General features: G+C 47.4%; 1 protein-coding gene and 1 long non-coding RNA gene across 4 annotated transcripts; one reads left to right on the top strand and one right to left on the bottom strand.

Moving 5' to 3' along the window:
• Positions 1-1,218: 1,218 nt before the first annotated feature.
• Positions 1,219-11,667, bottom strand: LOC116579267. Of its 2 annotated transcripts, none has more exons than XR_004281198.1 (3): positions 11,398-11,667; positions 6,833-6,986; positions 1,219-2,351 (listed from the first exon to the last, which is right to left on the bottom strand). It is a non-coding gene; the product is annotated as an uncharacterized LOC116579267 (long non-coding RNA). The 2 variants fall into 2 exon arrangements; XR_004281199.1 differs by lacking the exon at positions 11,398-11,667 and adding an exon at positions 8,813-8,958.
• On the top strand, positions 11,624-24,143 carry MARVELD3 (MARVEL domain containing 3). Of its 2 annotated transcripts, none has more exons than XM_032324379.1 (3): positions 11,624-12,140; positions 14,749-14,882; positions 18,493-20,618. In XM_032324379.1, the coding sequence occupies exons 1-3, from the start codon at positions 11,755-11,757 to the stop codon at positions 19,101-19,103; spliced, it is 1,131 nt and encodes a 376-aa protein (XP_032180270.1). In that variant the 5' UTR covers positions 11,624-11,754; the 3' UTR covers positions 19,104-20,618. The 2 variants fall into 2 exon arrangements, with proteins under 2 accessions (XP_032180270.1, XP_032180269.1); XM_032324378.1 differs by lacking the exon at positions 18,493-20,618 and adding an exon at positions 23,315-24,143 and having other exon boundaries at positions 11,668-12,140.
• The last annotated feature ends 3,526 nt before the right edge of the window (positions 24,144-27,669 follow it).

Here is a 27,669-nt window from a genome sequence, read left to right as displayed (position 1 = left end):
CATATCTTTTTTTTTCCTCCCCAGAAAGTCATGACACTGGTTTTTTTTGTTTTTGTTTTTTTAAAGATTTTACTTACTTATTTGACAGAGAGAGAGATCACAAGTACACAGAGGCAGGCAGAGAGAGAGAGGGAAGCAGGCTCCCCGCTGAGCAGAGAGCCCAATATGGGGCTCGATCCCAGGACCCTGAGATCATGACCTGAGCCAAAGACAGAGGCTTTAACCACTGAGCCACCCAGGAGCCCCCATGATACTGTTTTACAACAAAACTGTGTTCTGTGACATAATGCTAAGAGAAACGTTAACAATGGCAAACTCTCACTTGGCATTTAAAGTGTTTATAACACTGCCTAAGACATAGAGTCTTAGGCAGTGTTATAAACACTTTAAATATGTTAACTCATTCAATCCTCACAGCTATGATGTATTAGTATCCTCATGTTGCCAATAAGAAAAATGAGGCATAGCAATGTTGTTATTTTCTCAAGGTCACATAGCTAGTAAGTCATGGAATCAGACTTTGAACCCAGGCAATTTGGCTCCACTGACCAAACACTCAACCTCCTCATCATATTGCAAAATGGTATGTGTTATATTTATAACAGTATTAAAATATATTTCACATATTTTATAAGTATACACATATATGTATATATTTCTGCAAAGTTTTAATAGACTGTGCAAAAAAGAAAGTTTATAATTATGAAGGGTTATTTTTTATGATATTGCATTACTTTTACAATTAATACATATACATGCATTTATAGACTTTTCCTAAAATCAAAGAATGCTTTGAAAATGCTTCCACAATCTGAGAAAATTCTTTTTTTTTTTAAATTTTTTTTTTAAGATTTTATTTATTTGACAGAGAGAGAGAGAAATCTCTGTCAAGTAGGCCGAGAGGCAGGCAGAGAGAGAGAGGGGAGGAAGCAGGCTCCCTGCGGAGCAGAGAGCCCAACGTGGGGCTCGATCCCAGGACCCTGGTATCATGACCTGAGCCGAAGGCAGAGGCTTTAACCCACTGAGCCACCCAGGCGCCCCTGAGAAAATTCTTAAGGATACCGTACATCAAAAGATTCGTGATGGGGCACCTGGATGGCTCCATCAATTGGGCATCTGCCTTCGGTTCGGGTCATGATACCAGGGTCCTGGGATCAAGGTCGGCAGGGAAAATGCTTTTTCCTCTGCCTACTGCTCCTCCTGCTTATGCTCCCCCCGCCTCTCTCTCTCAAATAAATAAATAAAATCTTTAAAAAAAAAAAAAAAAAACCAGAGATAACACCCATTAGGGATAGTCAGCCTCCACAACAGCCCAGTGATCCTTGCCTTCCAGTGGTCATGGCCTCACATGATCCTTCCACAGGCAATAAGTGCTGACCTGCGTAACCAATGATTCCACTGAAGTGGTGATAGCATGTGACTCCCAAGGCAAAGGTCAAAATAAAAAACACTGCAGCTTCCACTTTGGTCTCATGGATCTCTTGCTCTGGGGAAAGCCAGCTGCCATGTCTTGATACCCAAGCAGTCCTTTGGACAGCCCCAATGAAGAGGAACTGAGGCCCCCGCCCCCAACAGCAGCAGCGATAACTTGTCCACCACGTGAGTGGCTGACTTTTGGAGCAGATCCCCGAGCCCCATTAAAGCCTAGATAACTGCAGCCCAACCGAACTCTTGGCTGTAGCCTCACAGGAGGCTCATGAACCACCCAGCCAAAGGACTGCTGAATCTCTGTCCCATAACACGCCCCTCCAAGAAGTCCACGGCCTCCTCCCTGGCAACTGTGACTATGCTGCCTCATGTAGCAAAATCAACTTTGCAGATATGATTAAGAATCTTAAAATAGAGAAATTATCCTCGATTATCTGGGTGGGCCTAGTCCTGGAGCCTGAACTCTATCCTGCCTGGGTTCTAAAACTTATTTTTTGGGTAGGGGCTTGAGGGGTTGAGCGCTAAACCTTTTGCAGCCTTTTGAAATGGTGGCTACTGTAGGGGGATGATTCTTAATTATGCATGGGGACAGCTTACATGGAGGGAGGGGTATCCCTCAGGCTCTGATGACTCAACCTGCCCTTGATAATTTTCTTTCTTCTAGAGGAACCTTGGGGATAAGGTATAGAAACTACTTTTTGTTTTATTTTGTAGAGTATTAAGAAAAGTTATTCAACACATGGAAATGAGACAAGAGATAACTGCGTGTCTTCAATGTTCTAAGAAGCACTGGGAGACAGGCCCACACCGAAAGTACTGATTCTCTAGGAGTAGAGTCCTCTTGTTTGATTTATCACTGGCTCTTGATAGGGGCTCAGGTTCTACAAACTTCGATGCTCTTCTGGATTGGTCGACTGCAAATGCTTTTTGGAAACAAAAGATTAAAGGGATTTTTTGTCTAGTAGAAAGAATAACTTTAAAGTTTATAGCTTATGGTCCTGCAGCTTGGGTGACCAACTGTTCCCATTTGCCTGGGGATGGAGGGACTTCCCAGGACAAAGAACTTTCAGTACTAAAAGCAGGACTGTCCTGGGCAAACCGAGGCTATTCCTCACCTGCTACAAGACAGCAGCCAGTGTGGGAGCCCACTTGACCATCTTCTTTTGGTGTGTTGTCTTTCACTAGCTGGAAATACTTTGGTCTCTCCCATAGGCCTCTGGACCAGTTTTCTCATACTGCTTTTCTGTCATTAGTAATAAACAATCCAAATAAATAAATTAAGCTAAATAAATAAAAAGGGCTAAATAAAGCTTTGACACACACTTCACCATTTGCGTAAGAGTCATGCTTGTTTGGGGTGCCTACCTGGCTCTGTCAGTGGAGCCTAAGACTCCTGATCTCAGTTTTGTAGGCTCGAGCCCCAGCCTGGCTGTAGAGATTATTTAAAAATAAAACTTAAGGGGGCGCCTGGGTGGCTCAGTGGGTTAAGCCTCTGCCTTTGGCTCAGGTCATGGTCCCAGAGTGCTGGGATCGAGCCCCGCATCGGGCTCTCTGCTGAGCGGGGAGCCTGCTTCCCCCTCTCTCTCTGCCTGCCTCTCAGCCTACTTGTGATCTCTATCTGTTAAATAAATTAAAAAAAAAATTAAAAAATAAATAAATAAAACTTAAGGGATGCCTTGGGTGGCTCAGTCAGTTGAGCATCTGCCTTCGGCTCAGGTCATGATCTCAGGGTCCTGGGATAGAGCCCTGCATCAGGCTCCCTGCTCAACGGTGAGTCTGCTTCTCTCTCTTCCTCTCCCTCTGTGATTTCTCTTGTTCTCTCCCAAATAAATAAATAAATAAATCTTAAAAGGTAAAATAAAAATAAAACTTAAAAAAAAAAAAAAGATCATGGTTTTTAGCCATTTTAAATAAGCAGTACAACAAGAGAAGGGGTTTCTTTGGTGAGAAGAAGTGGAGTAATACTGCCAGGGGACCAGGCCCTGGGGAGGCTACTGGGGAAGCTGTTTCTTTCTTTCTTTCTTTTTTTTTTTAAGATTCTATTTACTTATTTGACAGAGATCACAAGTAGGCAGAAAGGCAGGCAGAGAGAGATAGGAAGAAGCAGGCTTCCCACTGAGCAGAGAACCCGATGCGGGGCTAGATCCCAGGACCCTGAGATCATGACCTGAGCAGAAAGCAGAGGCTTTAACCCACTGAGCCACCCACATGCCCCTGTTTCTATTTTTCGGTCCATTATTAATCCCCTCTTTCTTGAGCCTATAGATATGCTTAAGTCTCTTCCTTCTAGGAAAATTTTCTCCCCTTCCTCCCTCCAATGGTCCTGCCCCCTATCTTCTCACCCGAGTGCAGTCTGGCTCCTTCCTAGCAAGAAGGAATCATCCTCCTCCCAAGATCTAGTGAAGGTCACTTACAGTCCAGATACAACTGAAAAGTTTCTAATCTTGGATTTACTGAATTCTCTGTAATAAAAAAAGTAATAAAAAAATTTATTGCACCAATATCTGGTAGTCATTGGGTACCTGATGTTCTGTGAGTGTTTGTTTTTCATCGAGCATTTGACATTCTGTTCCCCAAGTTCTTGGCCACCTGGCCACTTACAGATCACCTGCTCCTCATTGGCTGATGGAACTAAACACCTCCTTCGTATCACTCAAGTCCACGCCTTGTCGTCTCCAGTGCCAAGGCCTCAGTGTGGGCTAGCTCGCCTTCTAGGACGTTCTGGAATATTATTACTATTGCTTCCATGATTAAAAGACATCTCTGGTGGCTCTGCAGGACCTGAAGTCATAAAGCTAGCATGTACCCCAATATACAAACACAGCTGACCCTTGAACATGGGTCTGACCTGTGCAGGTCCACTTACATGGGATGTTTTTCAATAAATATGGTACATCCCTGTAAATGTGTTTTCTCTTCCTTATGATTTTCTGAGTAATATTTTTTTAAAGATTTTATTTATTTATTTGACAGAGAGACACAGCGAGAGAAGGAACACAAGCAGGGAGAGTGGGAGAGGGAAAAGCAGGCTCCCCGCCAAGCAGATAGCCCAATGCAGGGCTCGATCCCAGGACCCCGGGATCATGACCTGAGCTGAAGGCAGACACTGAACGACTGTGCCACTCAGGCACCCCTTCATAACATTTTCTTTTCTCTCGTTTACTTTATTGTAAGAATACAGAATGTAATACGTATAACATACAAAACATTTGTTAATGCACTGTTACGTTACCATTAGGCTTCCAGTCAACAGTAAGCTGTTAGTAGTTAAGTGTTAGGGAAGTCTAAAGTTATACGTAGATTTCCAGTGGGGTAGGGGCTTGGTACTACACCCCCCCATGTCATTCAAGGGCCAAATATACTTATTTAAAATTATACCATTGTATTAACATGTTACTTAATATTATAAACCAGATACAGAGAAAAAAAATTCCCCAAAAGATAACATTCACACATTAAAGTGCTAATATGTCTTTCCTACCCCACAGTGGAGGTTGTACGCCCTTGCTTGGAGGCCCCAGACCCACAGCAGTAAGTGCAAGTCTATAAGGCTGATTTTCAAGACTGGTCACGATTTGGTCCCTGCCCCTATTTCCCCCTGACTTCCTCCCTTGTTCCTTGTGCTGGTCCAAGTGGAAGGAATGGAAGCTGAAGCTACCCAAACCTGCCTACTTTCTATTCACTGCCCCCCCACTTTGTTTGGAATGCTGCCCCCTGCCTTTGTTCCCCAAGCCCAAACCCTTTTGTCTTATTTATTCCTAAAAGCACTCCTTCTTCTGGCAAGCCATTTTTTGGTTGCTTCTGCCTCCCTCCATACTCGGTACACTCACGCACAGCTTTTCTTTTGCAATATCGTGTATTTCCCTCTCTGCCTTCTAGAGCTGTGAGCTTTCAAAGACAGTCCGGGCGGCACGGGGGTAGCTCAGTCAGTTAAGGGACCGACGCTTGATTTCAGCTCAGGTTATGATCTCAGGGTTGTGAGTTCAAGCCCTGTGCAGGGCTCCATGTTCAGTGGAGAGTCTGCTTGATACTCTTTTCCCTTTGCCCCTCTCCCTACTTGTGTGCATGTGTGCACACATACCCTCTCTCTCTGATATAAATAAATAAATCTTAAAAAAGAAAAAAAATCTCATTTACTTAGGAGTCCACAGTACCTGATAAACAGTAACAGCGACAGTAATGACAGCTAGTACTTTTGTAGTATTAAGTATGTCCAACCACTGCTTCAAGTGTTTTACCCATATTTACTTGATTTAAACATCAAACATCCCTATTCTGCCAACAAGGACACTTGGGCACAGAGACGTTGAGGGACTTCCTGAAGTCATTTACATAGTATGCAAAGTTCAAGGAATGCTGAACTAAACTGAACTGTGTGTTTTCTATCACACCTGTGATCGGAGAAACAGTCACCCACGCTCAGGTGAGCTGGGAAACGCTCAGGCTGAGAAAAAGGGAGATGGCGCAGACACCCCAGCCTGAGCCTGCGCTGCCCCCTGCTGGCCATCTCTGCCTTCGCGGCTGACTTCACTGTCTGCAAGTCCCTGTCACCTGAGTTTGAGCCTGGAGTCTGGCGCCCAGCACGGAATACTCTAAGAGGGAGAGGGGCCAGGAGAACGTCGTGAGAATATGCAGGGGTAACCCGTGGATTCACACACCTGAAGGGCTGTCTTCCTGATAGGGACGGCTGCATGAAACCACTCAGAATTAAGAACAGAATTGGGAAAATAAACCCTCTGCCCCCAAATGCCATAGAATGTACCCCAAACCAAGAGGAATGTTTATTATTTTAAAGAAAAAACTTAGGTGAGTGTCTGGATTCGTCTCACATTAGGTTCCTGTTCAGTTAGGATAGAAAACGAATTTACATGAATACATTAGTTCTCAAACGGGGTGCCTCAAAGAATTATTAAAAAATGCAGATGCACAGGCTTCACTGAGAGCCTGCTAAGTCAGAAGAGGCAGCGCATACTATTTCTCCTCAGGGAGAGCCCCTCACTACATTTCCCCAAACGCACAAATCTCTAAGACCGTTAAGCATGCAGCTTTCCCAGTTTAAATGACGGCAATGCCCTTCTGTTTGGGCCTCAGCAGAAAACTGTGTTATTTTTGCAACACCAAACTGTAGATGTTCGATCGCCATGAAAACAAAAAAAGTTCTGCCTATAGACATGCAAATTCTCTCCTGTCTGGTGACGGCTCAACTGATTGTCCTTTCCCTCATGACAAGCAATCACTTTTGCCTCCTTCACACACTCATTATTCCCGACCTATCCTGGGTGTGTTCTTCAGATTTTCTTTTGAAACTGTTGTAACAGCTGCCCGAGTCCCTCAGTGATGACTGAGTTAAATAAGATGTTTAGCATGTGTCCACTTTATACCTGAATGAGAGTTCTGATCTTACCTTTCAGGAAATTTCTCTTGAACACACCCCTTCCATTCTTTGGCCATCAGCTATTGGTGCTCTTTATTTTGGCTGAACATTCAGGGGTTTCATCAGAAAAGGGTTCCTGCCCTTGGAATCTTTCATCATATGCATAACGTCCGTCCGAGGGTTCCTGGAAGACAGTGGAATAACCAGAAGAATTTATACTTCCAACGAAGGCAAAGGAGAGGTCAGAGCATTGGTTCCTAATCTTTTCTATAAAAATGAAAAGAACATACATTAGACTAAAATTAAATAAGCCCATCAAATTTTCACTGGGCTCTAACTTAGCTACCTTACTGACTCCTTCCTTACTTGTGTAGTTCATTGATTGATCAGAAATTACACATAGTTGGAAACTTTTCTTTTGAATGCCCCTTATGCCGTCCTGTACCTTATGCAAGATATGGAAGATATAAGGTCCCTGTCATCTTTCTCAGAACACAGATTCACCAACAAGAACTAATGTAATTTATCCAACAATTAGTTATTGAGCACCTTTTAAATGCCAGGCCATTATATTGTCAAAAACATCATTCCAGGCAGTCGACAGCCTAGAGAGACACCGACAAATCAATACAAATAAATGTAAATTTTTCAAATATTGGGACCAATAGATAAACTGCATGTTTTGAACCAAAACTGCAATATATTTTGCAATTCAAAAAATTTCCCTACTCAGAAAAAGGAGAGGCCAAGGTGAGCTCGAGTCATGGAAGGTACTATCTTTTGCTGAGTAGCTAATCCAATCCCCTGCTCCCCGGCCAACTTAGAGGCATAAGAGAACCATTTACTATGCCCATGGATTCTGTGGGTCGGGAATTTGGAAAGGCCCAGTGGAGACGGTTTATCTCTCCTTTGTAAGAGTAAGAACTGAGCAGGAAGATCCAATGGCTGGAGGTGATTTGAAGGCTAGGGTTGGAATCATGAACTTGCATTCCCCAGCCTTTGGCAGGTGACATGGGCTCTCAGCTGAGACTGCAGATCACCCACACGTGGCTTTCTCATGTAGCCTGCTCACATTACTGTGACTGCAGTCCAAGAGAGCCAGGGGGAAGCTGCATGGCCTTTCATGACAGGCCCTAGAAGCCATTTTGTCCCTTTTGCCACATTCTGTTCAGGGCTAGCTTCAAAGGATGTGACCTGTGCAGTCACCCAGGACCCCTTGCTTAGAACATCCTATACTTGGTTTAATACTCTGCCGTCACCGTCTTGAAATTCCTAATAATATTTACACAAAGGGCCCCACATTTTTATTTTGCACTGGGCCCTACAAATTATGTAGCCAGCCCTGAATCTCTTCATCCAGACAATTGCAAAGGACTGCCCATGCTCCCAGTGTTGGGGATAAAGACTCTCCGTCTTAAAGGGGCAGTGGGAAGGTTCTGGAAGAGTATGTGGGACTGGAAATTTTATTGTGACCTGTTTTAGAAAAGGCAATCTGCCCTAGACAGTTTGTGGCAAAGTTAAGTCATCACTTGGACTTTGGAAAGACTTTCTTCCACAGCCTCCCACAAAAATATATCCAGATCCCCCTTGTTCCACAAGGCATCCCAAAGGGAGTAAAAAAGCAATATGTGGGGTGCCTGGGTGGCTCAGTGGGTTAAAACCTCTGCCTTTGGCTCAGGTCACGATCCCAGGGTCCTGGGATAGAGCCCTGCATCAGGCTCTCTGCTCAGCAGGAAGCCTGCTTCCTCCTCTCTCTCTGCCTGCCTCTCTGCCTACCCTTGATCTCTGTCTGTCAAATAAATAAATAAAATCTTAAAAAAAAAAAAAAGCAATATGTATCTGTCAATCCTTCCATTTAGCAAATCCTGACTAAGCACAGAATGGGGAAAATTTACAGATGACTCTCAGACACCCAGCCCGAGTGGACTTGGTGTTCAGAGTGATGGAGTCTGTGAAGGGAGAAGAGAAAGCAAAGGGCGAACTACTGTTAAAAAAAGAGAAAACACTGACCCTCAGCCCTGGGTCCAGGGTCAAACGTGCTTTTGACAGGAAGCTACACCCTGGGTGTCCCGCAGTGTTCTGCTCAGGGGGACAGCAGACTGGAAGACCACTGATCTGAGTCAGGGCAGGCCAGTGTCACATAAACAATGAATCTTGGAACACTGAAAAAATAAAATTAAATTAAAAAAGAGAAAACAATGTGGTGCCTTCGGGGCATCTGCCTTCAGCTCAGGTTATGATCCCAGAGTCCTGGAATCAAGCCTCATGTCTGTCTCCCTGGTCAGTGGGGAACCTGCTTCTCCCTCCCCCTCTGTGGCTCCCCCTGCTTGTGTGTGTTCTCAATCTCTCTCTGTCAAAAAAATAAATAAAATCCTTAAAAAAGAAAAGCCCCAAATGGAGTCATTTGTACCCTTTAACAGCAAACCAGTAAGTAGTGGATCGAGGTAAAGATGCCAAACAAAACAAAAACAAGGGAAATAAAAAGGTAAGATGGTAAGGGTGTTGGTTTATTCAAAAAAGGGGTTCCAGGAGCCCAGAGGGAAGGTCTGAGAGAAGCAGCGCTTTGCCATCTCACTAACCATACCGTGTCTGCCTGTTCACCATACTTCCTGGAAGGCCACAGCTGTCCCAGGCTCAGAACAGGGTGCTGCTCATGTAAATATCTGTGCAAGGCCCGAGGATTTGGCCCACGGTGTTTCTGCAGGATGATGTTTGGCAGGTAGGCCTGTTGACTTCACCCGGCAGCCCTTCCTCCTACCGCAGTCACCACTTCTTAATCCTTTTAGAGTTAGCTCTAAAGGTTAGATTTCCCTGGGGCTCAGCCCAAGGTCCTCCTGGCATTTAAACGTCTCCCTCTTTAGGTAACCGCCTTTATTCTCACAGAGTATCTCTGCCCCCTCTTCCTCCAGACTCATTCATCCGTCCCTTTGCAGCTGGACGTCTACAGTTGGATGAATCATGGCCACCTCAAACTGAGCATGTCTAAAATGGAACTCTCTACTTTGCCCCACACCCCGTTCCCTCCAGTCTTCCCATTTCAGTAAGCACTTGCCTCCACCACCCTCACCCCCCTACATCCAATCCATCCTTTAAGTTCTTCCTCCAAACCACAACCCGGATCCACCCACTTCTCACCAGCAACGGAGCCACTAGCTCCCCTGGCTCACGTTGCTTTGGCAACTTCTTAATTTATCTCTTGCATCTCCTCTTGGCTCCTTGTCCTCCACCCTCTACAAAAAAGCCACAGTGATCTTTTCAAACCATGTATCAAGGGTGCCTGGGCCACTCTGTGGTTAAGTGTCTGACTCTGATTTTGGCTCAGGTCGTGAGATCAAGCCCCTTCAGACTCTATGGTGGGTGTGGAGCCTGCTTAAGATTCTCTCTCACCCTCTGCCCCCTCCCCTTGCCGCTTTCTCTCTCTCTTAAAAAAAAAAAGAAAGAAAGAAAAAAAAGAATAGTAACAATAATAAAAACCTAAATCAGAGCAAGCCACTTTCTTGCTCAAACTGTTCAATGTTTTCCCATTACTTTCAGAATGAAAACAACCCCTCACTGTGGAGACCCTACAACACCGGGCTGCTCTGCCCCTCAGCCTCATCCCACATCCCCACTCTGTATTACCTAGCTTCTCTTTCTGGCACATTCTTTCAGCTATCCCCAAAGCTGCATTCCGGGACTCAACTCAAAGGTCCCTTCTGAGGTCTAAGGAAAGAAACCTGCCTTCCTCATTAAATTTTAGACATGGTCTCTTTCTTCGTTTAGTGCCCTTTCTCTCTTTTCCCACACGTGCTAGAAGGGAAGCGCCACACAATGGGAGTTCGCCACTGTCTCCACGGCCTGCCAGGGTAGCTGCTCACGTGTATTTCTCTAATGATGGCAGTTTTTATGTTTTTGCTTTTTAAGATTTTATTTATTTATTTGACAGACAGAGATCACAAGTAGGCAGAGAGGCAGGCAGAGAGAGAGGAGGAAGCAGGCTCCCTGCTGAGCAGAGAGCCGGATTTGGGGCTCAATCCCAGGACCCCGGGATCATGACCTGAGCCGAGGGCAGAGGCTTTAGCCCGCTGAGCCACCCAGGCGCCCCCGTTTTTATGTTTTTTTTTTTTTTAATATTTTATTTATTTATTTGAGAGAGAGACAGTGAGAGAGAGCATGAGCGAGGAGAAGGTCAGAGGGAGAAGCAGACTCCCCATGGAGCTGGGAGCCCGATGCGGGACTCGATCCCGGGAATCCAGGATCATGACCTGAGCCGAAGGCAGTCGCTTAACCAACTGAGCCACCCAAGTGTCCCCGTTTTTATGTTTTTAAACATCTGTACTTGGCAAAGGAAAAGCTGACTATTCTGTGCGGTTACTTTAAAAAACGTTTATAAATCCGAAACTGTTGGCAGTAGATGAACTGGCCTCAAGCCCCCTGAACAACGCCGTTTTAAGGAGAGCGGGAGACGGAGGAAGCGAGAGAGGGCAAGTGCAGGGGGGCACGGCTGGGTGGCTGGAGGGGCAGGAAACATGGGCGAGTGACTAGATAGGCACGCGACGGGAATGCGCACCCAAGGGGCTGAGGAAGTCCAGAGCTCGCTTCCCTATGCCACCCACCTTCCGGGGTCACGGAAAGGACGCGTCCGGCAAGACTAGGCGCGGCGGGCGCAGGGGTATCCGCTGAGCGGGGCGCAGAGCAGCGAGTCACCCCCTTCCCGGGCCCTCAGCCCCGCACACGCTCCCCGCGCGCCTGCACGCCCGCCACGCACAGCCGCGCCCCCTACCGGCGCGCGCGCTCAGGTGAGCGCCCTCCGAGCCCGCCGCGCGTGCGTGCAGGTGAGCGTCCCGCCCCGCTCCCGCTCCCTTTCCCGCCTCCGCCTCCGCCCCCGCCCCGGTGCTTGGCCACCTGCCCGCGAAACTGGTGGTAGATTGTTGCCCTCGGGTCGCTCCGGGGCGGGGACACGGAAACTGGCCATGGAAGGTACGTCGGGGGCTCGGGAGCCCCGGGCCCGGCCGAGAGAGCGGGACCCAGACCGGCACCCCCGCCCGGACCGAGACCGCCACCCCGAGCGACACCGGGACCGATCCGGGGACCGGCGGAGGGAGAGAAACGGGGGCGAGCGGAGGGACGGGGACCGGGACAGGGGAAGGCACCGAGACCCTCGCCAGGACAGACACCGGGTCGGGGACCTTCGCGCCGGTGAACAGAGAGTCTGGGAAAAGTCCCATCAAAGTCGGACGCGGGACAGACCCCGGAGGCCGACCTGGGACGCAGCCCCGCCCCCCTGGCCCGCACCTTGGGAAACCCCGGAGCTACCGCCCCACAGGAAGGAGCGCTTCGGAGCCAGTGGCCCGGCAAGGTGAGGTGGGGCTGCGGGGCGCCCTGCGACATGGAGACCCGGAAAGCCTGGGTCTGAGACACTCCCCCTTCTCCCCCGCTGCGGTGCTCCAGCGCCCGACTCCATGGTCTAGGAAGGCGGCTTCAAGGAAGAACGTGCCATTCCCCCCTTTTGTGGTCTTAGAGGACACCTGGGAGGGAAGGAAAACCTTAAGGTGCCCCACTTCTTGATCCGAACCCGATTAACAAAGCAGAAACCACCCCTGTTGGCAGTGGCAGGGCCGGGGACCAGATGAGGAGGAAGAGAAAACTTCAGGAGCGGAGAGGGAAGGAGTGGGAAGGAGGGTAGGTAGGTGGGGTTAACCTGAGGCTCCTCCCTGACCTCTCCCCACCCTTCCGAGACGGGCCCACAGGACCGCCCCGTGGGGCTTCGGACCCTTGTCCTGTGTTCCAAAACCAGCCTTCCAAAGTCCCGTCAGGGTCTGATGAGGTCAGCCCAGTGAAGGGTTAATAGTTAAATCTGTAACCTCTTGTAGGGGTATATGTATTTCAAAACAGACTGCTGGGAGAAGCTACCCTTATACCCAAAGAACTGAATCCACCTAAAACTCCCCCCCACTGAAGGGCAGAGATTGCCCACCGTTGTCAGTGAAGTCTTCTGGACAGCCTCCTGCAAATCCCCTGACTGTTTCAGATCCCACCTCCCTGAATGAACAAACTGGGCTGGCCCTGCCTTTTAGAGCACAGATGATTCTGGTAAGGTCTTGTGAGGTGAAAGCCTCATGCTATCCTGGAAGACTTAGGGAGCTGCGAGAGGGAGTGGAAGGGAGGAGAGGAGGAAGTCAGCTCTAGACTCCACAGCCCCGTCAGGAGTTGGGTCTTTTTTCCATCCAACATTCCATCCAGCTCCACAGATATTACTGAATTCCCAGGTTGTGTGCCAGGCCAGCAAGGAGACAAGTAGGTACTGGAGTGCCGACTGCCTTCTGGTTTTGGACACCTGCTCTATTCTCTAAGGTAGAGTCAAGCTCCTCTCTGCTGTAGGATTTGAAGGTTTAAACTCAGTCCCCTTGCCAGTTGTGTCCACATAGCGGGAAAGCTGTTATCCTGAGCTTTTGTTACATTATCTAAAACCAACGAGCCAAACTCTGACAAAGGTTATACCCAGATACAGTTCGAGGCACGAGCTGTTGTGTGTTCCTGATCAAAACCACATTGCATTGGTAGCTCCCGAGCTTCATTTTGGGTTTCTTTTTAAATCAGTATCCTTGTCCCTCACCATGACCCCCTGCCCCCCGCCCCCACACCCAAGGTGAGTGAAGGGATTACTTTTGCTTTTTTGGCTCATAGCCAGCTGGTGGTTTGAAACCAAAAGACTATTTCTGCCTTTCTTCCACACAGTAAACTTTGATTTAATGGGCAGGATGGAGGGGCCAGGGCTCCATTACTTAATGGGTGAGATCTACTGACAGTGTCCACAGTCTGGTAGGAGACTGACAGGTAAATCTGCCACTGCAGGGGAAACAGATTTGGAGAGAACAGACCCCCTGCCTGAGATCTGGAAGGTTTCCTGGAGGACATTGACCTCGAAGCTGAGTCCTGGAAAAGGAGCAAGAATGAGGGGACTTGGGTGGCTCAGTAGTTAAGGTTAAGCATCTTCCTTGGCTCAGGTCATAATCCCAGGTCCTGGGCAGCCTGCTTCTCCCTCTTCCTCTTCCTCTGCTCCTCCACCGCTAGTGTTCTTTTTCAAATAAATAAATAAAATCGAGAAAAGAAGAAAGAAAAGGAGCAAGAATGGTAAGGCTGGGAGAGGAAATGAAAGGGGTTCCAAGCAGAGAACTAGCTTCCACGGTGACCTGCAGAACGGGAGTGCAGGTCATCTTTTGGGGGGCCAGGGGAGAGGAGCAGTTCACTATGGTTGGGTCTTTGAGTGTGATGTTGTAAAGAGAGATGAGCAGGGCCTTGTGTGTTGTGCTGAAAGTTTGGACTTTATCCAAAGCCATGAGAGTTTAAGGATTTCAAACCCCAGAGATCCATAATGAGAACACTGGAAGGATCCCTGGCGCCCAGCAGGTAGAAAGCTCGGGATATGCTGGAGAAAGCTGGGGAAGGAAAGAAAGTGCCAGAACTAGCAGAGGAAAAGGGAGAGACAGGAAGACACACAGAGTTATCTGTATTACCCATATGCCTAGAGGATTATTGTGGATTCAGCCCTTTGCAAAGTAACAAGAGAAGGCAGAGAATGCCAGCCTGGGCATCAGAGTCTTGTGAACGTAAATTAGCTTTAAAGAAGGCCTGGTCCATGCTGAAATGGAAAGTTAGGCTCACAAAGGTGGCTCCCAGCTACCTGGTTAGATAGCTCCTGCAGGTGGGCAAACCAGCATCCAATCAGTGCTCAGAATTATAGGGATGTGTGGCATGGTGGCTTAGCAGTGTTGGGCCAAGTGTTTGGATACCCTGTGGGGCCCCTAAACCAGAGAATTCTCTGGAATATGAAATGCTGCAGCAAAATCTGTTTCTGTTCTGCACATCTCTTTAATGTCTCCTTAATGCCAGCGTGAGATGTTCAGGGTTCTAATATTGAACAAGCTGTTGAGTTTGAAGCCTCTAATGGCCATGTATGTTTTCAGTTACAGTGAACCCACTGCAGGGAGATACCTGCCCTCGAACCCCAGGTCTGGACTAGAGGAAGTGGAGTATTACCAGTCAGAGGCTGAAGGACTCCTGGATTGCCATAAATGCAAATACTTGTGCACTGGGAGAGGTAAGCCATTTGGGAGGCATTGTGACCGTTTACTGTTTGCTGATGGTTCTGGAAGGGGTCTGAGCTGGTGAAGTGAAAATTCAAGCAGACTTCCCTTTTGGGTTCCTAACATTTTCATTTATACAACTGCATGAGGTTCTCATTCCCCCAACCCCCCAATAAAGGTAGGCACATCTGAAAGGTACAGCGAGATTTCCAGTGCTTCTCTTCAGATGTCTGGCGGCCAGGCGAGCAGCCATGCTTGGGGTGTCAGGTAGCAGGTGGAGCCGCAGGGAGAACCAGCTGTGAGCTGCCGGCCGTGGGAGGGCTGGGTTAGAGACAGAAAGCCACCTGGAGGGGGCAGCCTGGTAGCAGTTCATGCCACAGGATGTCTTTTAAAATTTGTTGTCTGAGGGGCGCCTGGGTGGCTCAGTGGGTTAAGGCCTCTGCCTTCGGCTCGGGTCATGATCCTGAGGTCCTGGGATCGAGCCCCGCATTGGGCTCTGTGCTCGGCGGGGAGCCTGCAGAGAGAGAGAGGCTCTCTGCCTACATGTGATTTCTGTCTGTCAAATAAATAAATAAAATCTTTTTAAAAATAAATAAATAAATAAATGAATAAATAATAAAATTTGTTGCCTGAGATCCATAGGAAGAAATAGATCTTCCTTGAAGGCCCAGGTTCACACACATACACGCACGTCGTGAAACAGTACTTACCTTATTAGATATCAGCTATGTGAGCAATTTCTGTTCTACCCTGTTTTACTGAGAACAAACCGGGGAAAAAAATGTTATAGAACATGCAGTTTGCAGAATATGTAAATAATATGTGTCAGCTCCAAGTGTGGTGCCCCGAGTTCCCATCCAAGCATTCGTCCTGGCCTTGCCAGTAATGAAGAAAATCTGGTTTGCCACGGTGAGCCCTTGTAGCTCACGTGATTTGGTGAGAAATTCTTCTAGGCTGCCTATGACTAAGGGGGAAAACTTCTCAGCCTAAGGGAGAGAAATCAAGGAACTTGTACCTGAAAGTGTATCATAGGGTGATTCCAATAATGCACATAATTATGGGGTTCTCTGGAACTTCCTTTAAAGAGCTCTAGGCAATCCAGGTATAAGAATCGACACTCTGGTTTACATGTATTGGCACAACCTCGTTGCTTCTAATTTGCTCAATAATTCATGAGACTCAGAGAGGTATAGTAAGATAACAAAGCCACACAGCTGTTATATAAAAAAGTTGCAGTGGAAACTCAGAGCCTAACTCTAAGGCCTGAAATGGTTTACTTGCTTGACCTTTCTTTCCTTTGTGATTATTTTACTAAGAGGAGAGGGCAGGACTTGAGCCTCCCGACCAAAACACACCTTGATTTAGCTTTGACTGCTTCCGGCTGTCTGGCTTTGGACCTAGAGATCATTTCTGAGTCAAGAGAGTGGAAGGCTGGTTTAGAAGTCAGAACCCTTGAGGGCTTATAAAGATCTCTGGATATGCAGAGGCCCACATCAGTATATAATTCTTGTATGTAGAGAAACAGCCATTGAACACCAGGAACTTGTCTCCAGCAGGCAGTGCAGGCCTGGATAAAGGTCACCCGAAGATTTCCACCCCAATCTTCAGAGTAGGTCTCTTGTGACTGCTTTTCCATATCAGTGAACTCATCTCCTCCCTCAGCAAACTGGTGGAAGTGGGAGGCTGCTATGGCAAGACATTGGGAAAACCCTAAATGTCCTTTACACTGGAATTTTTTAAATTCATTGTGGTATTCTCTACACCTTCTAAAAATACAAAGTAGATTGGGCGCCTGGGTGGCTCAGTGGGTTAAGCCGCTGCCTTCGGCTCAGGTCATGATCTCAGGGCCTGGGATCGAGTCCCGCATCGGGTTCTCTGCTCCGCGGGGAGCCTGCTTCCTCCTCTCTCTCTCTCTGCCTGCCTCTCTGCCTACTTGTGATCTCTCTGTGTCAAATGAATAAATAAAATCTTTTAAAAAAAAAAAAATACAAAGTAGATTTATATTTGCTGAGATAGAAAAAAAATGTTCCTCCTATATTCTTAAGTGAAAAAATAGGTTATATAATAGTGGCTAGAGTAGGACCCTGTTCTTCACCTAAAAGCAAGTAACAGAAAAAATGATGAATGTATGATAAAAGTCCAGAAGAAAAAATAATGGTATTTTTAAATAGTTGGATTTTAGGTAATTGTGACATTATATGTTTTTGTCTTTACTTTTTCCCATCAGTATATAGTATTTTTATAATTAAAGACAACAGTCTTTAATTATACTTACTGCCTTTAAAGACAGTAAGGCCGTCTGCATCTTGGAGGAGAGTGAAGAGCGTAAAGACAATACTTGACAGTCTGTCATTCCCACTGGAGAGTGTGTAGATAGAGGTACCATGACTTCATACATAAACCAGCTGGACCCAGGCACAAAATCCCGTTCTCTAAACACCCACCAGGGAGCTGCTGACCGTCTGCTCGTAGTCAACTGACCTACCAGGACTGTGCCAGCATATACAGTTTCCAGCTCAGAACACCTAGCTTTATAGAATCCTGAGGAAAAAGAAGCCACACACAAAAGAGTACATAACTGTATGATTCCATTTACATGAAATTCTAGAAAGGCCAACCTCGTTCCTAATGGCAGAAAGCAGACCAGTGATTGTCTGAGGAGGATGGTGAGGCATTGACCCCAAGCAGTCTCTTGGGGGAACTTTCTGGGCAGATGAAGATATTCTGTATCTTGCTTCGGAAGACCTGGCATTTGTGTTTGTCAAAACTCACCAAGCTGTACACTTAACATGGGTCGTTTTGTTCCGTATCCGTTATATCTCAATGAAGTTGATTTTAAGGAAAGCAGCCAGTTTGGGCAGAAAGGCTGGAGCTCTTTCCTTGTCCAAGACAGAGAAGCCAAGGGTCCCCCAGAGAACCTAGCCCTGGGAAAAGAATCACAGCCCGGATTTGCTCTTGAGGGAAACCAAAGAAAACCAAGTTAAATTGTAAAACAGACTTACTGAGTTGAAATCTAAGACCAGGGAAGCCCATTACGTTTCTTTAATTCAGTAAACCTTGTGGGTTTAATTAACTTGATCTTTGCTCTTTCCAATATATGTGAACCATGGTTAACATTTTGATGTATGACTTCCATGCTTTTTTCCGACTTCATTGTATTTTTTAAGCTCTATGTTATTTCCTTCAAACTTGGAGAAGTTTCCTCTTTCCAACTGAAGCAAGCCACAAAACGTATCTAGAGAGGAGATCGGTCTTTCTTAGTCTCTTTGGCAGGGAAGGGCTGGGGCAGAGAATGTTCTCGCCTTCCATGGAGGATGCCTTTCTTTCCGGTCGGGAGCTGGCCTGATTTCTCCCGCCATCTTCCTGCACCCCGGCAGCGGGAGGCACCCTTGAGGGTTACTCTTATTTTTAGCTCTGAGCACCTCCGACAGCATTTCCAGAGCCCACAGTCCCCCGCTCCCATCTCATGCCCCTCACGCAGCTGGGGCAGCTCGGGCCTCCCGGGGCGGAACCCAGAGCCCGCTGCGGCGGCGTGAGCTACCGCGGGGAAGAGGAGCATCGAGGCGGACGTCTCCGAATACGAAATAGCAGCTCTCAAAATGGTAACACACCCTTCTTTTGCAGCCTGCTGCCAGATGCTGGAGGTGCTCCTGAACTTGTTGATCCTGGCCTGCAGCTCTGTGTCTTACAGTTCCACAGGGGGCTACACGGGCATCACCAGCCTGGGGGGCATTTACTACTACCAGTTCGGAGGCGCTTACAGTGGTTTCGAGGGCGCCGATGGGGAGAAAGCACAGCAGCTGGACATCCAGTTCTACCAGCTGAAGCTGCCCACAGTCACTGCGGCGATGGCCTACAGCGGAGCCCTCATGGCCTTCTGCTGCCTCCTTGTCCTCCTGGGCGTCCTGCGGGTCCCGTGGCACTGCCCCCCATGGCTGCTGATTGAAGGCTCGTTGGACGTGCTCATCGCGGGGGCCTATGTCCCCGCTCTGTACTTCTACTTCCACCAGCTCTCGGCTGCCTATGCGTCCCCGGTGTGCAGAGAGAGGGAGGCGCTGTACCAGAGCAAAGGGTACAGCGGCTTCAGCTGCACTTTCCACGGGGGGGATATAGGAGCTGTGGTCTTCGCCGTCCTGAGCATCGGGCTCTTTGCTCTGGGGGCTGTGCTGGCCATCCGAGGTTACCGGCAGGTCAGGAAGCTCAAAGAGAAGCCTGCAGAGATGTTGGAGTTTTAGGCCTTTTAAGCCAACCCGCCAAATGTCAGCGGTGGAAGTTACTCCGAACCACTGTCTTTCACGGAATACTTGGCCATGGGACTTGCCTGCAGTTGAAGAGGGTGGGGCTAACATCAGTGTCCTGGGGGGGCCAACATCGGTGTCCTGGGGGGGCCAACATCGGTGTCCATCGGAAACTCCAGGTTACACGGAGCAGCGTTCTCTGAGGTTATAAGTTCTCGAGTCCTCTGCTGGTGAGCAAGTCAAAGTTACTGAAACAGACCAAAACTGGAAGTCAGGACCCATGAGGAAAAGGCCCGGGCTGCAGCAAAATGCACTTTTGATTAGCTCAAGGGAGATAACCCCGTGAATCTGAAGAACCATATGTTCCAAGTTGGTGGAAAGCCCCATACACCGGAGACAACATTCCGGCTTGAACTTTTGTAAACACAGCTGTCTTAAGCAGATGAGCCCCAAAGTTTTTCCACACTGAGGGCTTCACTTCCTTGATGCTCTGCAGGCAGGGTGTAGGGAAGCTGGGAGACTCCGCCTGTAAGTTGGAGGTAGGCGTGGGCCAAGCAAAGAGGAATCAGATTCATTCAGTGGGCTGCAAAGAAGCTATTCTAACAAGCCCCTTCCAACGGCTTTGAAAACTCAATAAGTGTTTTGTACCTCTTGTAAATGTACCATTGTACGGAGAATTAAACCCAACATCTGGAATTCAGGATCCATCCAGAATAAAAGAATGTAAAATCTTTCCCAACAGAAGAATGCACTTTTGGTCAGACGGCTTCATGGGTTCTTACTGCATGTTAAATTGTGACTTCAGGAACATTACAACATATTCTGGGTACAAGTGAATATGATCTTTGCTTTACATAAATCCAAAAAGAGTCCAAAGAAAAATTTTAACTTGGAGGTGATGCTTCTCTTTACAGCACATTTTTAACAGTATACCCTTAAACACAGGCAACTCGTCATATTTAAAAGGGGAGTTCCATTTCGGTTTAGAAGGTGAAATAAATGCTTATCTATGATTAGACAGTTTCTTGAAGAATACATAAGAAAGCATGAAGAGTATTGGCTTCCGGAGAGAAGGAGATTTTATTTTCCATTTTAGCATAGCTTGACTGCACGTTTCAGTTTTATTTCAGAGAAATAAAAAACTTGATTTGCTCCCCTCTTTTTTCACATTTACAGTGCAAACACAGAAGTAGATGTCTAATTAAGCGGGATATTACATGATCAGCCACGAAACCAGCCTCCCCCCAAAAGACCCCATAATGAATAACAAAAATCTCATGTCTGTTTTGGTCTCCACGTCCCTCTCTAGAGCCCTCACTCTGCTCTCTTTCCAGAGACTTGTCCCCTTCTACCATCAGAATAAACTGCTGGCTCTGGCAATCACCCTTGTTCTCTTTTGGGAGCTGTGAATCTTAATGCCCTAACAGCAAGGTTAGAAGTACATGAGCCTGGGGGTGCCTGGGTGGCTCCGTTGGTTAAATATCTGCCTTCAGTTCACATCACCATCTCAGGGTCCTGGGATGGAGTCCCTGCTCAGTGTGTGTGGGGGGAGTGTCTGCCTTTCCCTCTCCCTTTGCCCCTCCTCCTGCTCGTGCTCTCTCTCAAATAAATAAACAAAGTCTTTAAAAAGAAAAGAAGAAGAAGAAGAAAATACATGAGCCTGTTTGATATTAATAGCTAAGTCAGGCCAGGCCTGCCTGGTCTGTGATGATACTCAGTGGCCATATTCCTTCAGCAGACCCAATAGCACTGGACCCGGCATCAGACCATTATTCCTCTCAACTGTCCTATCCAGGGGGGGTAGTTGACAAGATCTAGATTTATTTCATTTCAGCCCAGCAGATACATGCATGGATCACGACTGCACTGTTTTGGCCAAATCTGCCCCAGGAGGAAGCGTTCAGGTTTCTCCATCTTGTAGCAGGACAGTATTCCTGTCTCCCTTCAGGGGTAAGATGTTAACCTGCGTGCAGAAGGAAAACCAAGGCAGAGAAGGGTATTGGATACAGGGGAAAAGTGCTCCCGCTGAAGTAGAGCGATGTTTGGGCCAATTCACTTGTTCTACTCCGGGGAGCAAGTGGCCAGTCCCTTACAGCGCCTGGGTGGTGAGTGGGCAGTTCTGATCTGATGTTATTTTCAGATATAAATTAGAGGAATGTAGCTTGTCGACTGTCGGAGACTTTGGCTGCTGTGTCCCGCGGACATCCCAGGAATTCGTGTGGGCCCGGCAGGAGTTAGGACCACCCGGCCCAGGAGATGGTGCCTCAGTCTGTTAGAGAGACTGGTACTTCGCTGCCCAGTTTTTAAATGTTACGGTACTCCCCAGTGTACTAGCGAGGCTTCCCGATTTCTGGGAAACCACACTTCTCATCATTTGTCTCATTTCTTAAATCTCTCACTAAGCCCCTTCCATTGTCTAAACGTTACTGAGTAGCATCACTTTCCATTTGCATTCACATTTTATGACTTTCCAAATATTTACATGTACTTGCTTTCACCGGGGCCTCAGCCCAGCCCCGCGGGATAAGACAGGCCGGCACCACTTTCCCTTGTCAGGTGAAGTGTGGGAGGCTTCTGGTCAGGCCACATCGCCTGCAGCGGAGTGTAGGGACAGGAGCCTGGCGTTCCCACTTTAGGTTCACATGCTTCTCTCTGAGTTCTATTCTCTGTACCCTGGGGCATGACAGGTGACATTCTTCCAGAAGTACACCTAAGCAGAAGGCAGGGCCTCTGTTAGTGATGAATGAAAGCTGATCTTGGACGAGAAGATACTCATTGTTCAGTCACCTCTCGTTTCCTTAAATGCATAAGAAACCCCCAAGTGAACAGCCCACGTGTTGGTCAGCTGAACAGACCGGTCTGTCCCCACAGTGGCATCGGAGCCCACATAACGAAGTTTGTGGACGCCGTGGGAGCAGATCTGAAAACACCTCCTAGAATAGTAAATGAACAAGACTCAGAACAGTGTGTGGGGTATGCTTCCTGGTGAAAAAAAAAAAAAAGAAAAGAAAAGCAGGGAAGGGGGGAATGAAAGGCAGATTTGAGTCAGCTTTTATATGCATGAAGGAACACTGGAAAGTTATATTAGGAAATAATGAAAGTGGGTGGGGGCAGAGAACAGGATGGACAGGGACAGGAGTGATTTTTCCCAGTGTATTCCTTTTTATGTCATTGTTTAGTTTTAAAAAAAAAAAACTTTAAAATTTTAACTGTAGATTCAGGAAATGGTAACAGATGCGCCCTCCACCCAGTGTTCCCCGGGGCTCCTGTCTTGCGTCACCGGAACGCGGCACCGGCAGCAGGACACTGACGTTGGAGAGCTGTGGATTTGACCGGCTGTACTGCACTTGTGTCTGTGTGTGTGCACACTTCTGTGCCATTCGGTCACACATATCTTAACGTCACCACCACCACCATGATCAGCGACAAACTCTCCCGTGCCGGACGTTGCTGGGGCTCCCCCACATCTCCCCATCTGCCCACAAGCACCTGTGCTCACTCTCCAAATTGTGTGCTTTGAGACTCACATAACAGGAGTCACACTGTGTATAACCTTTAACACTGGCTTTCTTCTGCTCATCGTAATTCCCTGGAGAGCCGTCCAAGTGGTCGTGTGTTTCCGCAGCTCCTTCCCTTGGACCGCTGAGTGGAGTTTCCCGTGGTATGGATGGATCCGACTGCCGACCCTTCACCTACGGAAAGACATCTAGGTTTCTGATAGAGGCAATGACAGATAAAGCTCCTGTGAGCTTTCAGGTGTACAGTTTTGTGTAGACTTTCAGTGTTTCTTTCTTTAGGATAAGTGCTCTAGGAGTCTGGTCTTAGGGTCACACGGTACGTATATATATAAATATGTTTTTTTAAGAAACTTGACAAAATTGTTTCCAGAGTGGCATTTTGGGTTTTTGAACATGTGAATATTAAGAAAAAAAAAACAAACTGGGGTTCCTGGCGGGCTTAGTTGGTAGGGTATACAGCTCTTGATCTCAGTGTTCATGAGTTCAAGCCCCATATGGAGCATGGAGGCTGCTTAAAAATCCATCCCTCTATCCATACATACATCAGTTTAAAAAACAAAAACCAAGGATGTTAATACTGAATCAAATCGTGTCTTTAAAAGCAGGGCACCGGCGGTACTTCTCAAGTCTAACCTAGACTTTTCTGGGTGAGTGATGTCGGTGTTAAATCCCAAATCTCTCTCCTCCTAGGTGTGGTACAGATAGTGGAGGTGATACTGAATGGCATGGTTCTCATGTGTGTCGTGTCCTCCTACTTTGTCCTTGCTGGATTCACTGCCACCTTCACCAGTGGTGGCGGCTTTGGGAACAACTACTACTCACCATTCGAGGGCACCGAGCTGGAGCAGGTTCGGCAGCTGGACCAGAAATACACAGTGCTCCGGGCACCCCTGATCTACGGGGGCGTGGCTGTTTCTCTGGGGCTGGGTGTCCTCACTATGAGTGTTTTACTCCAAGGAGCCAAAAGTCTCGAGGAACTGTCGGGGAAGTGGCTCCTCCTAGAGGCCGCCTTCAGCCTCCTGGCAGCGGTTAGCTACGGCGTGGGCACCGGCATTTACCTCCACGTGGCCTTGCAGATCAATTCCACGGATACTTGCAGAGCGCGAGAGAGGCTCTATGCCCGCAAGGGTCTCACCTGGATGAACTGCCAGCTGGCGGGCACGGACGGGGCGGCAGCCACCTTCGCCTGCCTCCTGGTGCTGCTGTACGGGGCCGGCGTGGTGCTGGCCCTGCGGAGCTACCGGGAGCAGAGGGTCTGCAAGGAGAGCCAAGCGCAGCGCCGCAGTCACAGCGATGCGCCCGAGTACCTGTGGTCAGGAACACTCTGAGACCCTCTTCTGTGTGGGCAGTCCACATCCCTGTTTCTCTCAAGAAGAGGTGTCTTTTCAAACGACACGTTAGACAACGGTGGTTTTCACATAATTGATTTTGCAAATGGTCCTGTCAGGACGCCTGGGTGGCTCAGTGGTTGGGCATCTGCCTTCAGCTTAGGTCATGATTCCAACGTCCTGGGATCGGGCTCAGCAGGGAGTCTGTTTCTCCCTCTGCCTCTTGCCCTGCTTGTGCTCTCTGTCTCTCTTTCTCTGACAAATAAATAAACAAAATCTTGGAGAAAAAAAAAGTCCCATCAGTACCAGCGCAGAGCTCGATGTTCATCTCAGTTTTCTATCGAGAAGTCTTGTTGGCTGAGAACTTGGGGAAAAAAAAAAAAAAGAGAGAAGAAAGAAAGAAATCACCTTTTGCAGCAAAGAACAACATCCAGAGTCTGCGGTGATGGTAGGATCATGACGATACGGAACTAAGGAGCCAGAGAAATTCAGGAGAGAGGAGACCTCCACGTCCAGGGTAGCAGGCCCAGCGCTACAGCAGAAATACTCTTGTCTGGCATGACTACTTAGTCACCGAAAGAAACCTGTCTTTGCTCCCCGTATTTGGTCCCTGGGGAACGATTTTAAAGCAGCTGTATGACTGAATCCTAAATGAGTAGCTACAGTCTGATTCTCCTAGAAGGAAGCCGCCATGACTGCCTGGGTCCCAGGAGCCATCCTCCCTTCAAGGCGGGAGGTGGGACTCCCAGTACACGAAGGCAGATGCCCGTAGTGTGCGAGTTCCTCCTCACAGTCGGGCTGAGAGAAAAATGGGTTTTTGCCAGCATTCCAAGTTCCTTGTTTTTGTTGTAAGTCATTCATTTGGATTTCACATTCCTAAAATATATTATAATTTTCTTAAATACAAGCCTTTCCAGAGAGAAATAAAATTTATGAACTTCTTCAAAGCGTTATTCAACTGATTCAACTGAACTGTTAATTTTACTAGACTAGGAGGGTTTTTTGGAGGCTTCCCCTTTTCTGCCTTCCCTGATAGAGCTCTCCAGAGTAGGCCTTCAAAGGCAGCTTGTCATCTCTCGTGACCCTGGACTGTTTTCATAACGTAATATAGATCATTAACACTGAATATTAAAAATAAAGTTTTCAGTTATTTTAATCTCAAGTTTTATGGCTGTTCTTATACTTTACGACCGGCCTAAGACTTTCAGTTCATGTCAGACACACCTCGAAATACACATGCCCTTATCATTAAGTTTTTCCCTAATTGCCCTCTTGCTTCTCCACAGCTAGTCCTTTTTTTCTGTAACATCACAGTTTTACTTTCATACTATAAATGAGGTTAAGCTATTTATAAATTAAATCTTTAGTACACTTCTAAAAACAACTTATTTCCACAATGCAATTCTGACATCAATTTCCGATTCTTTAATTTCTACTGAGTAAGAAACCAGCAAACATGAGCCTCCTTCCGCATATACCAAAATGGCTGTTGGGAGAAGCTTCATTTTCCTCCTCCCCTTTCCAGCTGCTGTCCTCCCTGGAACATACTCCTTTTCCTCTCCTCTCAAGTCCCTTCAACAGTTACTTCTTGTAGAACCGATCCAAGCTGAAAGGTCAAAACTAAACCTCATACAGAAATGCGAAAATACCTCATTCTCATTCTCTGTGGAAGTAACGCTTGGAGGAAAATAATCAGCCGAGCATCCACATTCTTAGGTTAACGTACAAACGCGGTGCCACAGGAAGTTGCTTCCCCGTCACCCTCAGCCTTGAGGCCATGGCCAGAGCCCCGTTTTCGCCAGCTGATAGGATGTTTAACAGGAGCAAAAGTCAAAAGTCAAAAGAACTCGCTCCTTCCTCACACACCCCCCAGAAGATTCCCGCCCTGCCCCCCAAACCTAGTGTTCTTCCCCGAGACATGTCCCTGTGAGAGTTTTACCCATGTCTGGGTCTTACTCTTGATAAAACGGGGACTCTGGCCTATCTAGACCCCAGCACTGTGCCCCGGGCGGCTTCGCTACTGCTCCGGAGAGTCCCCTCCTGCTGAGGGATCGGAGTCCATCCGTCACTGCAATCACAACTTTCCACCTGTGCAGTTTCATCATGTCCAAAGGCTGGAGCCAACCCAGCCTTATTTACTACCGCTTGTCTGATAGGCAAGTCAGGGTTCATTGTTCACTTGCTACAGATGAGGAGATGAAGGTTCGAGAAGGTTTAAGTGGCTTACCTGACGGCTGATGTTTTGTTGACTGCCCATCATAGGCCAGGCCTGGTACTGGGCTAAGGCAGCATTTGCACGGTCTCGTTCAAGCTCCTAAGTTACTGCTGGGAGAGATGGGTTATTTCCATTTTTAGCAGGTGAGGAAAACAGTCTTAGGTGATTTAACTTGCCTAATGTCAAATCTTTTTCTTTAAGAGTGGGAGGGAGAATCTTAAGTAGATTCCACACCGAGTGTGGAGCCTGATGTGAGGCTTGATCTCACGACCCTGAGATCACCATCTGAGCCAAAATCAAGAGGTGGTTGCCTCACCACCAACTGAGCCACCCAGGTGGCCCTAGTCAAATCTTTTAGGTAGTAGAGACAAAACTTACCCAATACATTCAGAACATGTTCTGAGAGACTAACGCACTCTTGTGTGTACCAGTGGCTGACACAGGAAGCAGAGAACACATTCAGAGGACTTGACTTCTGTTGTTGACTTCTCCATGGAGTAGGGAGGGGAGAGTCTCAGAGAGCCGAGGCACTAGAGCATACAGATGGTGGCCCTGAGCCCTGCCCGTTGAAGGTGCTCAATGAACAGCTGACACACCAGGGTTTTAAAATGTTCATTCTGGGGCGCCTGGGTGGCTCAGTGGGTTAAGCCGCTGCCTTCGGCTCGGGTCATGATCTCAGGGTCCTGGGATCGAGTCCCGCATCGGGCTCTCTGCTCAGCAGGGAGCCTGCTTCCCTCTCTCTCTCTCTGCCTGCCTCTCCGACTACTTGTGATTTCTGTCTGTCAAATAAATAAATAAAATCTTTTAAAAAAGTGTTCATTCTGCCAGATGAGGAGGAAACCTGCAAAATGACTTCAACTTGCTTTTATTAGAGAAACGTAATTTTGCTTGGAAGTCCAGAGATTATGGAGGACAACCAGTGGGAGGGAGGGTGGTGAGGAGATAATTTAGAGGCTGAACTGGATTTTAAGTATTTTGTGAGTCAAAGCGCACTCCTACAGCTAAGGTTCTGACACCAAACCCTCACCTTAGGACAAACGCAACGGCTAGGTTATCCAACCGGCCCTTCTGTGTCATCACCAGCTCTGTGATTTGGGAGCTATCAGTTACCGATTCTTCTAGTCAGCTAACAGCCCACATGCAAATAAGGACTGTTTCTGGTCTTTGGGATTTATTTAAACATATAAGTCAAGTCAGAATATGTTTCTTAACATAAAAAAATCTTTATTGCTGTTTCAGCTTAAGAGGTGAGCGAAAATATTTATTCTTGCCTTAACTCATTGCTCCATAGTGTCACGGAATGTGGTTTCATTTGTTATCTTCCTCTAAAGCAGTAAATAAATAAATAAATACATGGGGGGGGGCAAGAAAAATCCTAAAGATGCTTTTGGTTAAGAAACTAATTCTATATACAAGTTAGAGAAAATTACAGTTTCATGCCAAAATAAAGTATTTATAAAATAACAGGTATTCCATTTTAAAACAAAGCCATGAAAAAGATA

Source organism: Mustela erminea, chromosome 19, assembly GCF_009829155.1.
Source record: "Mustela erminea isolate mMusErm1 chromosome 19, mMusErm1.Pri, whole genome shotgun sequence".
Lineage (NCBI taxonomy): Eukaryota > Metazoa > Chordata > Mammalia > Carnivora > Mustelidae > Mustela > Mustela erminea.
The sequence above is the reverse complement of the archived record's forward strand: the minus strand, read 5'-3'. Positions and strand labels throughout refer to the sequence as shown.